This window comes from Mus caroli, unplaced genomic scaffold, assembly GCF_978045245.1.
Source record: "Mus caroli unplaced genomic scaffold, Mus_caroli_1 scaffold_7, whole genome shotgun sequence".
Taxonomy (NCBI): domain Eukaryota; kingdom Metazoa; phylum Chordata; class Mammalia; order Rodentia; family Muridae; genus Mus; species Mus caroli.
In genome coordinates this window covers 77849775-77866112 of record NW_028227262.1, presented here as the reverse complement: position 1 = coordinate 77866112, position 16338 = coordinate 77849775, and the positions used below count along the sequence as shown (strand labels likewise).

Sequence of the window (16338 nt, the reverse complement as noted above, 5' to 3'; positions counted from 1 at the left end):
AGTCTGACTGCTCTGTAGAAGTGCTTGGTTAGGTGATAAATTCAGCGCAACAACTCCTCCAAGGGCAGTCTAAATATAGTTACCTTCTGGGTGACTTCAGATCTGAGTTTCCTATGTAATTTGTATGAAATGGTCCAGAAAAAACCCGAGGCAGGGAGGTAGGCAAAGTTTCTGTTTTTGTTTCTCCCCAGTGCTGGAGTCCAATGCAGGGGTTTGCATGTGGCTAGGCAAGCTTTAGTCCAGTACCCCATCCTACCTCCCGACCATCACCCATGTGCATGTGCCCCCTTTCTTTGCTTTTTTGGGATAGGATCCCCATAGTTGCCCAAGCAGGCCTTGATTTTACAATCCTCTTGCCTCAGCCTCCTACGAATCTGGAATTGCAGGCTTGTGACATCAGCTTAAGCTTAATCGCAACATGACTTTTTTGTCATTTGTTCACATTAAAAGCTCACGGCATGATATCAACATTGTGTTTTTGCCACAAATAAATCAAACCATATAAAAGTTTGAAATTATCCATCAGACCTGCTACTGAATACCAGAGCCTCCACAAATACATCGTGTTCCTTCCTTCTTATTCTCAAAGTCCATTACTGCCAGGTGTGGTGGCACACACCTTTAATCCCAGCAGAGAAAGGGGATTTTGAGTTTGAGGCCAGTCTGATTGATACAATCTAGACAAAACGAGTTCCACGCCAGCCAGGGTCACACAGACTTAAGTCGATTAATAACGTTCTTTAAGGAAAACTGACAAGGGGGAGGAATTCAGTGTGCACAAGGATTTGAGTCCAAACTACAGTATTGCAAAAACAGTGGAACACACCTATAAACCCAGTGTCCAGGGGGATCAGAGGAAACCCCAACTGGCCTACATAGTAAGAGTATCCCCTGACCCCCAAAAAGAAAAGGGGGGAACAAAAGCTAAAAGTACAACAAATTTTTCCTGAGGAAAGATTACCAATTACTACCTCTTGTTGCTTTCCCAGTCAAGTGCATGCTGTTAGCTGGGATCCTACAGATTACTCTACTTTAGTGTGCATATTTCAAAAACACTCACAGCAAGATCATGCAACTGCCAGAAGCTGGATATCTGCTTAAAAAATAGAGCTCTTCATTTGCTCCAGCAGCGGCAGCAGTACAGCGCTGCTTATATCCTGACCACATGTAGCACTGGGAAGACACCTGTGCCTTTAACACAAAGCATCCTCTTGACAAGCTGCTATAGTTGGTGCAACCAACTGACAGGCTTACAGCTAAAAGAACAGGCTAGCTACAGACAAATCTGTGTGCAGGTGTGGTAAAGAAAGCAGCTCATGTCAATGGCTGACTAATTTAACCCTCCACCATCTGTGACATAATTTTGTCAGAAATGAAAATTGCAGGTTAAAAGTCTTTCAAATTTATTTTCTTGTTTCATTTTTGTTGTTGTTGTTAAGATAGTGTCTCACTAAGAGGCCCTGATTGCCCTAGAACTTACTATGTAAGCTGGTCTCAAATTTACAAACATCTTCCTGCCTCTCCCATCACCTCCCTACACCTATTTTAATTTTAACTAGTTAACTGACTTGTTCCCTTTTTAGAGTGGTGCTGAGACTAGACTCAAAGCTTCAAGCCTGCTAGGCAAATGGTCTTCCACTGAGCTATACTCCCAACCTTATTTGTCACTCATGTTATGTACATTAAAACAAAAACAGAAACAAAAACAAACAAACAAAACATGCTGAATAGCTACAATAGTGTTTTCTGGTTAAATAGCACAATTTAAACATTCATCTTCAAGGATTGTCAAGTTGAACTCACAGGTAATTCGTCTTTCTGGTTCCAAACTCCAGTACACTGCCTCTGCTCAATCACAGCTTTGATGTTAATTAGCGCAGGCAGCGCCACACAACCTGCTGAGAAACTGAGGGCAAAAGAGGAAGCATCAGTGCCAACCCCAGGGATGCTAACCCTAAAGCAGGTGCAGAACAGCTATTCCTCTAAAAAGAAAACAAAACAACTCAACTTTTTTCTCCCTTGTGCTCCCAGTCCTCAGCTCTATTTCCTATGATTACTAAAATGTAATCACCTTTACAAGTAAGACAGAAAATTCTAGCGCTGTCACATAGCTCTAGCCAGTGTGGGAGAAGGAAGAAGAGCAAGCTTTCAAAAGATTGCGTTTTGATGGGACATTTAATTTCCACTAACTCCTCAGTAATTAAAAAGATACTTGGCTTGCCTATCAGGAGAGAGGTAGTGCTGGCATTCTGTGCTGAGAGGGACGAGCTGTCATCCCAAGCACAAATTGCATCACTTCAAGGAGGGGTGAGGGAAATGCAAGGCCTAAAGACCAGTGTGCCTCAGACACGGTGGACTGTACTTTAGCATTTAAAGGGGAAGAGAGTCTTCTGAGCCTGTCTTCTCTTCAAGTATGATTATGCAAGGTTATATGAATTAAACATTCCAAAGTTTTCCCACCAGTTTACAGTTTTTTTAAAAAAACTACAATGTCTTCGACAGTCTCATCAGAAAAGGCTTTACAAGCTCAGAACCAAAACTTTTAACTTTAGTCTAAAGTCGTGACCTTTATCATTGTATGGAAAGATGCACACACTTGCTTCCTTTACTGTGACAAACTTATTTCATTCACTTGGAAAAATAACTGTCAAAACCCAGAATGTCAATAAACTGTGGTTTGGTTTTCATAGATTAGATCACTTTTTGTTAGAAATTAAATGTACTGATTGATTCATTTATAAATCACAATAAACACAATAAATTTGAGTGTCTGTTGCAAATGAGGTCAAGTAAAAACTGTATTCTGCAACAAGACCTAACACAGGTTCATAACACAGGGGCTTTGTGTTAAGGCAAGCATCATACATACTGTGGTGAGGAACTAAATGCTTTATGCAAATGCCCTATCGTGTCACAGAGAATGCTAAGAAGATGCAAACCCAATTATCAACTAAAAGCCAAGTATCTACTGCCCACCCAAAGTACTGTAGAGCTCAGCAAGCATTTCCTAGGCAGCCAGTATGGCAGTGAGGAGCTGCTGCAAATACCTGCTGGGGCTGGCATCAATGTCCCCACAACACAGACCCTGACATTTAACTTACTTCTGTTTCTGCATCATCTGTGCAAATGTCAGCAGTGGAAAGGGTTTTGGGACTCCCTGGCTCCCAGGTCACATTTGGAGAACTTGCTGACCTAAACCATGTCATTGCCATCTGTGGTAAGCACTTCAAATATCAACTATACACGTCTCCAGAAAGACAACACAATCTACTGGTTTAATCACAAAGGACCAAGAAAAGCCGCCCAGTATAATGCCCATTTCAGAGTAACCGGAGCCCATACTACACCTGACACTGAGAGGAGACTCCACGGAGAGCCCCAGGAGGGCACAAGCGTCCCGTGTAAAGATGTCACAGATGTCAGCCCACTGGTTTGCATCAAGTAAGTGAACATATGGTGAGTTTTCAATCCCTTGTCTCAGGTACACCAGGCTTCCCATCAATACCTGAATGTCTAAAAGAAAAAGCTCCAGCACAATGAAGGTGTGTACACACGTCTCAAACAGCACTGACTTGTGAAGACATTTCCATCCTATGTGACACAGTCTAAAATAATGTAAACATGGTCCCTAAGCGTGATCGCAAGTCCTCCTCCTTAATTAAGGATACAGCAGAGAGAGGATGAGAAGAAGAAAGCACTGAAAATAGTGAGCTCAGACTTTCTAGTCTTACACTGCCATATGTGTTTGGTGAATATGTAGCTACTCTGACACATGTGTGGCAGCAGCATGTGGTGAGAGGAAAGTGGCCAAGGAGCAAGCCACAGCTTGGTCTTGGTGTCCTTATATTAAAGAGTCCTTAACTGCCAGTTAATCGAACAGTTTTAGTCATTAGAAAACATGTATGAGAGACACAAGTAGTGGCTACTGGCTCCCCCCAAACACTAAAGATCTCAAGCCAGGCTGGTGGTGCACATCTGCACTCTTAGCATTCTGGAGGCTGACCTAGGAGAATCACAAGTTTTGAGACCAGCCTGGGCCATACACAGAGACTGTCTCAACTCCTTGTACTCTCTCCACCTTGCCCATGCTCCCTCCCCAAAGCACAAAGGAAAACAGCAGTCTGATTCCAGACTCACCTTTTTGATGATTTAGGGCAAATGGCTGGAAATTTTTCGCATATTGTAAGGCTTCTCGCTGATTTGTAGTTCCACCCATTAACAAGCTAATAAAATACAGTCGGTGTAGCTTAAATTCCAAGGAGCTGTTTTGGGCTATGAGCATTTCTCGGTTTGATACTGCCCACCTAAGGCAACAGAAAAATGTGTTAAGGGTAATCAAGGACATGAGGAGGATGCTTTAAAAACTGGCTGACATCTAGCATGAGAAAAGAGGTCTAGTTTGCCCTCTTGTGGGAGGTTTGGTAATATCAACCATTAGGAGATGCAAACACAAAGGAAATTATATGCCGTTAGATGATAATTACTTCTTCACTAAGGTATTATAGTATAATGGCTCTGGTATGTCACATAATACACTTGGATTTGAAGAGGGCCACACTCTGGAGTGTAAGCCTTGAGATTCACACCTAAATCACTTAGAGCCACCCTTCTTCCTATTAAGCAAGCATATTTGTAAATTAGCCAAAATTCTGAAGGGGAGCCCCTTACGTTTTTTTTTTTTTTTGGTTTTTCGAGACAGGGTTTCTCTGTATAGCCCTGGCTGTCCTCGAACTCAGAAATCCGCCTGCCTCTGCCTCCCGAGTGCTGGGATTAAAGGCGTGTGCCACCACGCCTGGCAGCCCCTTACTTTTTAAATTACACGCTTCCATTTCTTTTTTTTTTTTTTAAATTAGGTATATTCCTCATTTACATTTCCAATGCTATCCCAAAAGTCCCCCATACCCTCCCCCCCACTCCCCTACCTACCCACTCCCACTTTTTGGCCCTGGCGTTCCCCTGTACTGGGGGGCATATAAAGTTTGCAAGTCCAATGGGCCTCTCTTTCCAGTGATGGCCGACTAGGCCATCTTTCGATACATATGCACCTAGAGTCAAGAGCTCCGGGGTACTGGTTAGTTCATATTGTTGTTCCACCTATAGGGTTGCAGATCCCTTTAGCTCCTTGGGTACTTTCTCTAGCTCCTCCATTGGGGGCCCTGTGATCCATCCAATAACTGACTGTGAGCATCCACTTATGTGTTTGCTAGGCCCCGGCGTAGTCTTACTAGAGACAGCTATATCAGGGTCCTTTCAGCAAATGCTTGCTAGTGTATGCAATGGTGTCAGCTTTTGGAGGCTGATTATGGGATGGATCCCTGGATATGGCAGTCTCTAGATGGTCCATCCTTTTGTCTCAGCTCCAAACTTTGTAATTCCTTCCATGGGTGACGCTTCCATTTCTTACACTTCCGTTCTTTACTCATATCATAACCTTCACGGAAGCCGGAGGACAGCCATGAACTCAAGCGAGGCTTGCTGCAGGCACCTTTACCTGCTTCACTACTTCACCACAGGCCTGCAATCTCTACTCTGTTTAGCATTAAGAACCAGCAAACATAGAGGCTGTGGATACAGCTCAGTGATGGGGTGTTTGTTTACACAAATAAAAGGGTCCTGGGTTCAAACCCCAGCACTGCAACAACAAAAATACATCAAAGAAACAAACCCAGAAACCATAGATATTTCTCAAGCTTCCCAGAGTCTTTTTTAGGATTTACTTTTATGTGTGTTTGTGTGTTGTCCCCATGTATTATGCACATGTGCATGTCACGTACCCTCAAAGGCCAAAGGAGAGCACTGGAGTCCCTTGCACTAGGGTTACAGTTTTGATCTATCATGTGAGTGCTGGAGTCCCTTGCACTAGGGTTATAGTTTTGATCTATCATGTGAGTGCTGGAGTCCCTTGCACTAGGGTTATAGTTTTGATCTATCATGTGAGTGCTGGAGTCCCTTGCACTAGGGTCATAGTTTTGATCTATCATGTGAGTGCTGGGGTCCCTTGCACTAGGGTTATAGTTTTGATCTATCATGTGAGTGCTGGAGTCCCTTGCACTAGGGTTACAGTTTTGATCTATCATGTGAGTGCTGGAGTCCCTTGCACTAGGGTTACAGTTTTGATCTATCATGTGAGCGCTGGAGTCCCTTGCACTAGGGTTACAGTTTTGATCTATCATGTGAGTGCTGGAGTCCCTTGCACTAGGGTTACAGTTTTGATCTATCATGTGAGTGCTGGAGTCCCTTGCACTAGGGTTACAGTTTTGATCTATCATGTGAGCGCTGGAGTCCCTTGCACTAGGGTTACAGTTTTGATCTATCATGTGAGTGCTGGAGTCCCTTGCACTAGGGTTATAGTTTTGATCTATCATGTGAGTGCTGGAGTCCCTTGCACTAGGGTTATAGTTTTGATCTATCATGTGATGTGAGTGCTGGAGTCCCTTGCACTAGGGTTATAGTTTTGATCTATCATGTGATGTGAGTGCTGGAGTCCCTCGCACTAGGGTTACAGTTTTGATCTATCATGTGAGTGCTGGAGTCCCTTGCACTAGGGTTATAGTTTTGATCTATCATGTGAGTGCTGGAGTCCCTTGCACTAGGGTTACAGTTTTGATCTATCATGTGAGCACTGGAGTCCCTTGCACTAGGGTTACAGTTTTGATCTATCATGTGAGCGCTGGAGTCCCTTGCACTAGGGTTATAGTTTTGATCTATCATGTGAGTGCTGGAGTCCCTTGCACTAGGGTTACAGTTTTGATCTATCATGTGAGTGCTGGAGTCCCTTGCACTAGGGTTACAGTTTTGATCTATCATGTGAGTGCTGGAGTCCCTTGCACTAGGGTTATAGTTTTGATCTATCATGTGAGCGCTGGAGTCCCTTGCACTAGGGTTATAGTTTTGATCTATCATGTGAGTGCTGGAGTCCCTTGCACTAGGGTTACAGTTTTGGTCTATCATGTGAGTGCTGGAGTCCCTTGCACTAGGGTTATAGTTTTGATCTATCATGTGAGCGCTGGAGTCCCTTGCACTAGGGTTATAGTTTTGATCTATCATGTGAGTGCTGGAGTCCCTTGCACTAGGGTTACAGTTTTGATCTATCATGTGAGTGCTGGAGTCCCTTGCACTAGGGTTACAGTTTTGATCTATCATGTGAGTGCTGGAGTCCCTTGCACTAGGGTTATAGTTTTGATCTATCATGTGAGTGCTGGAGTCCCTTGCACTAGGGTTATAGTTTTGATCTATCATGTGAGTGCTGGAGTCCCTTGCACTAGGGTTACAGTTTTGATCTATCATGTGAGTGCTGGAGTCCCTTGCACTAGGGTTATAGTTTTGATCTATCATGTGAGTGCTGGAGTCCCTTGCACTAGGGTTATAGTTTTGATCTATCATGTGAGCGCTGGAGTCCCTTGCACTAGGGTTACAGTTTTGATCTATCATGTGAGCGCTGGAGTCCCTTGCACTAGGGTTACAGTTTTGATCTATCATGTGAGTGCTGGAGTCCCTTGCACTAGGGTTATAGTTTTGATCTATCATGTGAGCGCTGGAGTCCCTTGCACTAGGGTTACAGTTTTGATCTATCATGTGAGTGCTGGAGTCCCTTGCACTAGGGTTATAGTTTTGATCTATCATGTGAGTGCTGGAGTCCCTTGCACTAGGGTTATAGTTTTGATCTATCATGTGAGTGCTGGAGTCCCTTGCACTAGGGTTATAGTTTTGATCTATCATGTGAGCGCTGGAGTCCCTTGCACTAGGGTTATAGTTTTGATCTATCATGTGAGTGCTGGAGTCCCTTGCACTAGGGTTATAGTTTTGATCTATCATGTGATGTGAGTGCTGGAGTCCCTTGCACTAGGGTTATAGTTTTGATCTATCATGTGAGTGCTGGAGTCCCTTGCACTAGGGTTATAGTTTTGATCTATCATGTGATGTGAGTGCTGGAGTCCCTTGCACTAGGGTTATAGTTTTGATCTATCATGTGAGTGCTGGAGTCCCTTGCACTAGGGTTATAGTTTTGATCTATCATGTGATGTGAGTGCTGGAGTCCCTTGCACTAGGGTTACAGTTTTGATCTATCATGTGAGCGCTGGAGTCCCTTGCACTAGGGTTATAGTTTTGATCTATCATGTGAGTGCTGGAGTCCCTTGCACTAGGGTTATAGTTTTGATCTATCATGTGAGTGCTGGAGTCCCTTGCACTAGGGTTATAGTTTTGATCTATCATGTGAGTGCTGGAGTCCCTTGCACTAGGGTTACAGTTTTGATCTATCATGTGAGTGCTGGAGTCCCTTGCACTAGGGTTATAGTTTTGATCTATCATGTGAGTGCTGGAGTCCCTTGCACTAGGGTTACAGTTTTGATCTATCATGTGAGTGCTGGAGTCCCTTGCACTAGGGTTACAGTTTTGATCTATCATGTGAGCGCTGGAGTCCCTTGCACTAGGGTTACAGTTTTGATCTATCATGTGAGTGCTGGAGTCCCTTGCACTAGGGTTATAGTTTTGATCTATCATGTGATGTGAGTGCTGGAGTCCCTTGCACTAGGGTTACAGTTTTGATCCATCATGTGAGCGCTGGAGTCCCTTGCACTAGGGTTACAGTTTTGATCTATCATGTGAGTGCTGGAGTCCCTTGCACTAAGGTTATAGTTTTGATCTATCATGTGAGTGCTGGAGTCCCTTGCACTAGGGTTACAGTTTTGATCTATCATGTGATGTGAGTGCTGGGAACAAAGCCCAGGTCTTCTGGAAGTGCAGCAAGTGCTCACCACTGAGTCCCAGTACTTTGAGAAGATAAAAAAAGCACACATACACTCTGCTCCACGTGACAAAAGATTTGTATAGATATAATGTCACTATATCTATACACAGGGAAATAATATTCTGTTCTGAAACTCTGAAGTTCCATGAGAACCCCCACCCCCAATAATGGTGCTTAGTGACCTAATCAGTAGTAGCCCACACTGGCACTCACACAGCACCAACAGCAGCATTCTACCCTGCTCAGCCTATGAAAAGGTTTGGGATATTTAAGGCTCTGTATATATCATTTCCATCACACACACACCAAATAATAACATGATTTCACTCACATGGTTAGCTCTCCCCTCTTCTCTCCTAAATTTGCCACTTGGATAGGGTACTATTTCTGGTAAAAATGCATCTGGCCAAGGCTCACAGCCCGCACCACTATACCCGTTTTCAGCATGTTAAAGACTACAAATGCCCTTCCCTTCTAGTATTCCTGTGGAGACTTCCACCACTCTTCTTATTTTTTTTTCCCCTCTTGGGAATGACTAACAATACCCAGCCCTTCAAGTACAAACTTAATGGGAAGCTATTAATAGTACCATCCAAATGTCTTCAAAATTCAAAGAATGGAAAACCCCACAAATCAAATTCAGCGGAAGAGCTAGCAATTCCCTAACATCTCTGTGGAAACAAAAAGACCACCACCAGTTCATTCAAAGGTACTATCAGCAATCTTGGTGTGGACTCAGGGTCTCACTGTATCCCTGAGCCTGTATCTCCCGGCCTTTCCTCTTATCCCATCTTTGTGTCCTGCTGACCCAACCCACAAAAGCACTCTCAGCCAGGGATCATATACCAGCACAATTAACTAGGATCCAGACAGGGCAATACCAACCAAAGCATGGAACACCCACCCCCCCCCCCCAAAAAAAAAGAGAGAGACAAGACCAGATAGCTATACTAAGAAACATCTCAAATATCCTAACTGCAGATACCTAGATCCAAGTCCCCAAACACAAATATAAACAGTAAACATTTGGATTGTTCCTCCAGAAACAAATCTATTGCAGTAGGCCCTCGAAATTCAATTTAACTGACACACAAGATAGGAGCTTCAAAATATCTAGTATGTTAAAAGAAGGTATGAATAAATGCCTCAGTGAAGACCATGAAAACACAAACAGTGGAATGAAACAATAAAAGCACTGTAAGACATGAAAGCAGAAACAAAAAATCCAAAACTCAGACAAAACTGAAAATGAAAATTTTAGGAGGTCAAATAAAAGCCTCATAGGTAAGCCTCAGCAACAGATTACAAGACACACAAGAGAGAATTTCAGGTCTTGAAGAGAAAGCAGAAGCAATGGATCACTCAGTCAAAGGAAATGTTAAGTCCAGAAACAATCCAGGAAATCTGAGACACTATAAAAAACACCGTATCTACAAATAATAGAAATAGAGGAAGGAGAAAAACTCAAGTCAAAGGCAAATAATACAATTTTTAACAAAATCATAGAAATTTCCCCGTAAGGAAGGAGCTGCCTATTAAAGTATAAACACACAAAACACTGAATAGACAGGACTTGAAAATAAATTCCTCACAACACGTAACAAAACACTAAACACACAGTGGGTGGGGAGGTGGGAGGAGGGAAGGATGTTAAAAGCTACAATGGATAAAGACCAAGTCACATATACAGACATGTCCATTAGAATATGCCCAACTTCTTTTTTTTTTTTTTTAATATTTTTATTACATATTTTCCTCAATTACATTTCCAATACTATCCCAAAAGTCCCCCATAGCGCCCCCCACTTCCCTACCCACCCATTCCCATTCTTTTGGCCCTGGCATTCCCCTATATTGGGGCATATAAAGTTTGCAAGTCCAATGGGCCTCTCTTTCCATTGATGGCTGACTAGGCCATCTTTCGATACATATGCAGCTAGAGACAAGAGCTCCGGGGTTCTAGTTTGTACATCATGTTGTTCGAACAATAGGGTTGCAGATCCCTTTAGCTCCTTGGGTACTTTCTCTAGCTTCTCCATTGGGAGCCCTGTGATACATCCAATAGCTGACTGTGAACATCCACTCCTGTGTTTGCTAGGCCCCGGCATCGTCTCACAAGAGACAGCTATATTTGGGTCCTTTCAGCAAAATCTTGCTAGTGTATGCAATGGTGTCAGCGTTTAGAAGTTGATTATGGGATGGATCCCTGGATACGGCAGTCTCTAAATGGTCCATCCTTTCATCACCGCTACGAACTTTGTCTCTGTAACTCCTTCCCTGGGTGTTTTGTTCCCAATTCTGAGAAGGTGCACAGTGTCCACACTTTGGTCTTCATTCTTCTTGAGTTTCATGCGTTTAGCAAATTGTATCTTAAATCTTGGGTATCCTAAGTTTTGGGCTAATATCCACTTATCAGTGAATACATATTGTGTGAGTTCTTTTGTGATTGTGTTACTTCACTCAAGATGATGCCCTCCAGGTCCATCCATTTGTATGCCCAACTTCTTAATGGAGACACTGAAAACTGCAAGGGTCTGAACGGATGTTCTATAAACTGAGGGACTGCAGATGCCAGTCCAGACCTCTCACTCACAACTGACAGAAAAAGAAACATTCCATGGGCTGGTGAGATGGCTCAGCCAGTAAGAGCACTGAATACTCTTCTGAAGGTCCTGAGTTCAAATCCCTTCAATCACATGGTGACTCACATAATGAGATCTGATGCCCTCTTCTGGTGTGTCTGAAGACAGCTACAGTGAACTCATATACATAAAAATAAGTAAATAAATCTTTTTTAAAAAGAGCCGGGCATGGTGGCGCACCCCTTTAATCCCAGCACTCGAGAGGCAGACGGATTTCTGAGTTCGAGACCAGCCTGGTCTACAAAGTGAGTTCCAGGACAGCCAGGGCTATACAGAGAAGCCCTGTCTCTAAAAATAAAAAAAGAGAAAGAAAGAGAGCGAGAGAGAGGGAGAGAGAGAGAGAGAGCGAGAGCGAGAGCGAGAGCGAGAGAGAGAGAGAGAGAGAGAGAGAGAGAGAGAGAGAGAGAGAGGGAGGGAGGGAGGGAGAAAGAAAGAAAGAAAGAAAGAAAGAAAGAAAGAAAGAAAGAAAGAAAGAGAGAGAAGAAATACATTCCACAATAAAAACAAATTTAAGCAATTTCTATCTACCAATCCATATCTACAGAAGGTGGTAGAAGGAAACCTTCAGTCTGAAGAGGTTAACTATATTCAAGAAGACACAAAAAAATCAGTAATCTTGGAACAATAAATCAGAGAGTGTGTGTGTGAGTATGTGTGTAGAAACAACTTACATCATAATATCTGTAACCCCAGTTCTAGGAGATCCAACTCCTTCTTCTGACCTCCCTCCAAAGGCACCACCAAGCATGCACATGGTACACAGGGACACATGCAGGCAAACCCACAAAAAATAAGTTAATTTAAAAAAATCAAAACTGAATAAGATTCATCTTTTGGTTGCATTCAAAAATATACCTCATCATCAAACAGACATTCCAGGGTTAAAAAAATGACAAAAATATTTCAAGCAAATAAACCCCAAAAGCAAGTAGATGTGGATATTTTAATATCTGACAAAACATACTTCAAATTCAACTGAATCAAGGAGATAGAGAAGGGCATCATATATATACTCACCAGAAGGAAAAATCCACCAAGAGGATATGGCAATTCTAAACATCTATGAACTGAACACAGGATACCCAAGTTCATAAAAGAAACACCACTACAGCTAAAATCATAATGACCCTCAACCGGTGATGGTGGGTGACTTTAATACCCTACTCTCATGACAAGACAAGACAGGCATCAAACCAGAGAAATGTGAAGCCAAATAATGTCATAAGTCAAATGGAACCAGAAGACAGTTACAGAATTTTTCACCGAAATACTAAAGAATACATTGTATTCTTACAAGCAACTATTTCAACTTTCGCTAATACTGAACACATACTAGGAAAAAAGAAAATCTCAATAGATCTCACTACTGAATGAAAAATGGGTCAAGACCTAAATCATGATGAACATATAAAATGTTTGGATCTGAATAAAAAGGAAAACACACCAAGCAGTGTGGTGCATGCCTTTAATCTCAGCATTGGGAAGGCAGAGGCAGGCAGATCTCTGACTGAGATCAGCCTGGTCTACAGGACAGCCAGGGCTACACAGAAAAACCTTGTCTCAAAAAACCAAACCAAACCAAACCAAACAAACAAAAAAAAACAGAACAAAAGGAAATCACAACATACTTAAAACTTATAGAACACTATAAAGGCAGTTCTTGATATGGAAGTTAAATCAAGATCAAATAAAAACTTAATCAGACCCATAGACCCTACTGAAATAGGAGCAGCAATTAAATCTCACAAAAAAGCCCAGGGCCAAAGGTATCCAACTCAGAGAATTACCAGAACCTTAGAAGAAGAATCAATGCCACTATTCCTCAAACTCTTCACAAAATGGAAATGGAACATTTACTAATTCTTTTTATAAAGCCACTCCCACCCTGATACCAAAACCACACAAAGACCCAACAAAAAAGAAAATCATAGATCAATATCCTGTATGAACATAAATGTAAAAATCCTCAAATTTCTTGCAAACTAAATCTAAAAACACATTAAAAAGGTTATCTATCATGATAAGTAGGAGTCATCACAGAGATGCCACGATGGGTCAACATACATGAATCAATAAACATGATCTGCCATATAAAGACAAAAACCACATGATCATCTCATTAGATACAGAAAAGGCCTTTGACAAAATTCAGCATCCCTTCAGGATAAAAGTTCTGGAAGACTACAAGTACAGGGAAATACCACAACACAAAATAAAGGTGACTTCCAGCAGTCTCACAAACAACAGTAACCTAAAGTGGAGAGATTTTTTTTGTTTGTTTGTTTTTGTTTTTGTTTTTGAAGACAGGGTTTCTCTGTGTAGCCCTGGCTGTCCTGGAACTCACTTTGTAGACCAGGCTGTCCTCGAACTCAGAAATCCGCCTGCCTCTGCCTCCCGAGTGCTGGGATTAAAGGCGTGCGCCACCACACCTGGCTGCAGAGAGAAATTTAAACTATTTCCACTAATATCAGGAGTAAGGCAAGGGCGTCCATTTCCTCCATACCTGTTCAATATAGTACTTATAAAGTCTCAGCTATAGCAATTAAGACAACTGAAGGAGACTGTGGTGGTTTAAATATGCTTGGTCCAAGGAGTGATAGTAGGTGTGGTCTTGTTGGTGAAAGTGTGTCACTGTGGAGGTGGGTTTTAAGACCCTCCTCCGAGATATCTGAAGATGCCAGTCTTCTTCTCTTTGCCTTCGGAACAAGATGGTGAACTCTAGCATCTCCCGTGCTATGCCTGCCTGGACACTGCCATGCTCACACCTTGATAATAATGGACTGAACCTATGAAATTATAAGCCAGCCCCTATTAAACGGTGTCTTTTATAAGAGTTGCCTTGGTCATGGTATCTCCTCATAGCAGTAAAATCCTGCAACTTTAATTTTTTTCAAATCATATTTTTAATGATGGTTCTTAAATGCTTTAACCTCCCTTCTAGCCCACCACCCACCAGAGGTAGTGGGAAAGAAAGGATATGGGGAAAGTGGACCTGATCAGCTAGGATCTTTGGAGTAACTCCCATCTGTGTTGTCTGGAAATCAGCAGTTTGGTTTACAGGTGAGCAGCTGCAACTTGATCCACTCGGAAACACTTCATGGATATACTAGCAGTCCAGTTCAATAGAATCGGGATAGCAAACTCTAATCAGTGGTGGTGGCACTACCTAGCAGAAACAGCCAAGTCTCAGCCATGGCTCAAATCAGCAGAAGTGACATGGAGGGACACCAGGAGAAGTTCTCGGCCGTGCCTCTCTCAACCAAGATCGGCAAAGATGCAAGATCCACAAGTGTTACACAGCTAGCTGCACCAGCAAGCCAAACTCAGCTCCAATCCATCGAGCCCTATTTATACACTCCAAACATCACGTGTCCTCCACATGTCCTGCCGCAGCATGGGTCCTGTCTGTCTCAGCTGACATCACTCTGCCAATCAGCCCCAGTGCACAGAAGTGGCAAGAAACTGTAGCATATCACCAGAAGATTTTTGTGTGTGTGTCCCACAAAAAAAAAAAAAAAAATCTATGGAGTCCCAATAAACTCATCTCAACTTTGTAATGTGAGGCGGACCAATACATGTGTGTTGTTAGCAAAGAATTCTTCATCATGTCTTTTCCCGTGCTTGCTTTAGCAGAACATCCTTTCTCCTGTGTCTGCTTCATCAAAATGTTCCTTCTTGAGTCGGCCTTAGCCTTTAACACCTGAGTCCACTTTAACTAAATGTTCCTTCATGTGTCTGCCCCAGCAAAATACTATTCAACAGACTTTCCAAAGAGCCCGTAAGTTTCCACTTCAAAACTCTAAGACAGAAGTTGGTATCAGAAGCAGGGTATTGCTGTGATATGCCTGACCATGCTTTTGATTGGAGGAATGTGGATTCTGGAAAGCAGTGGAATGATTTAAGTGGGTCTTAATGGGCCATCCTAGTAGGAATATGGAAGACTGTGTTGCTGAGAGTGCTTTGGACTGTGCAGACCTGGCCCAAGAGGTTTCACTATGGTATCTTGGTGAAGAATGTGGCTGTTTTTTTCCCTTGTCTGCAGAGTCTAGCTGAGGCTAAGATAAAGAGATTTATATTAGTTGAATTCACAAAGGAAGTATTAAAAAATCCCAAAAGAGACTTTGGTTCTCCAGTTTAGTCTCATGCATTCTGATCAAGCACGCTTAAAATATAAAAGCTTAAAAATACAAAGTATATGGTTCAAGTAATAATAAAGGGGCACCGAGAAGTGAAATGAACCTGAATCCTGTGTTCAGGAGATAAAGAGATCAAGGGAGTGGTGATCTCTGGGCAAGAACACACCCAGCTAAATTTATGTTTGTGTGCAGTTGAGCAAGGAATAATTTGAGCTTTTAATCTGGAAAAAAAATCACAAAAGTTAAGTACATAACAGGGCCAGAGAGGATCTCCAATGGAAAGGGGTAATAGAATACAGTATAATGGACAGAGAAGGGGAAACTAGAGTAGGAACATTAAATAGGAGAGGGGAGGGAGAAAAGGATAAAAGAGAGAATCTGGGTAGGAACAACTAACACTAAAAGCCATTTGAAAAATCATATGTAAACCTACTATTGTAGAAACTTCCTATCATAAATGAAAGGAATCCAAATGGAGTCACCAAATAATAAGGGAGACAATGTCTCAACCAGATATTCCTACAGTTCCAGAAATGGGCTACTTCTTATTGTGTTGTTGGTCAAAGGGGCTCTACCAAAACTCCAAACCATCATAGACTATTGCCAAAGTTAGTGTTTATTCTTCACAACCTGATAGTAAGGCTCTATTGTAGAAAATATTTACTTATGTTCTCCAGCACAGAGAAGTTAACTTGTGCCCTACTAGAAGCTTCACCCCTGCTAACCAGCGGTCACGGTACCAGAAGGTACTCTGCATGTTACTTGAGAAAAAAAGTCATCATTAATATCACTCGCTACAAACCCTAAGACC

The 16338-nt window shown here is 42.4% G+C and overlaps 1 protein-coding gene across 3 annotated transcripts in view; it reads right to left on the bottom strand.

Annotated features, from left to right (window-relative positions):
* The window catches only part of Rmnd5a (required for meiotic nuclear division 5 homolog A), a 58830-nt gene that overhangs the window by 6442 nt on the left and 36050 nt on the right, over positions 1 to 16338 (bottom strand). For all 3 annotated transcript variants that reach the window (XM_029478384.2, XM_085840544.1, XM_021164691.2), the window contains exons 5-7: positions 4138 to 4304; positions 3348 to 3513; positions 1804 to 1906 (exon numbers count right to left, since the gene is read on the bottom strand). In XM_029478384.2, the coding sequence (XP_029334244.1) occupies positions 1804 to 1906; positions 3348 to 3513; positions 4138 to 4304 (436 nt within the window). The remainder of the gene's footprint in view (positions 1 to 1803; positions 1907 to 3347; positions 3514 to 4137; positions 4305 to 16338) is intronic.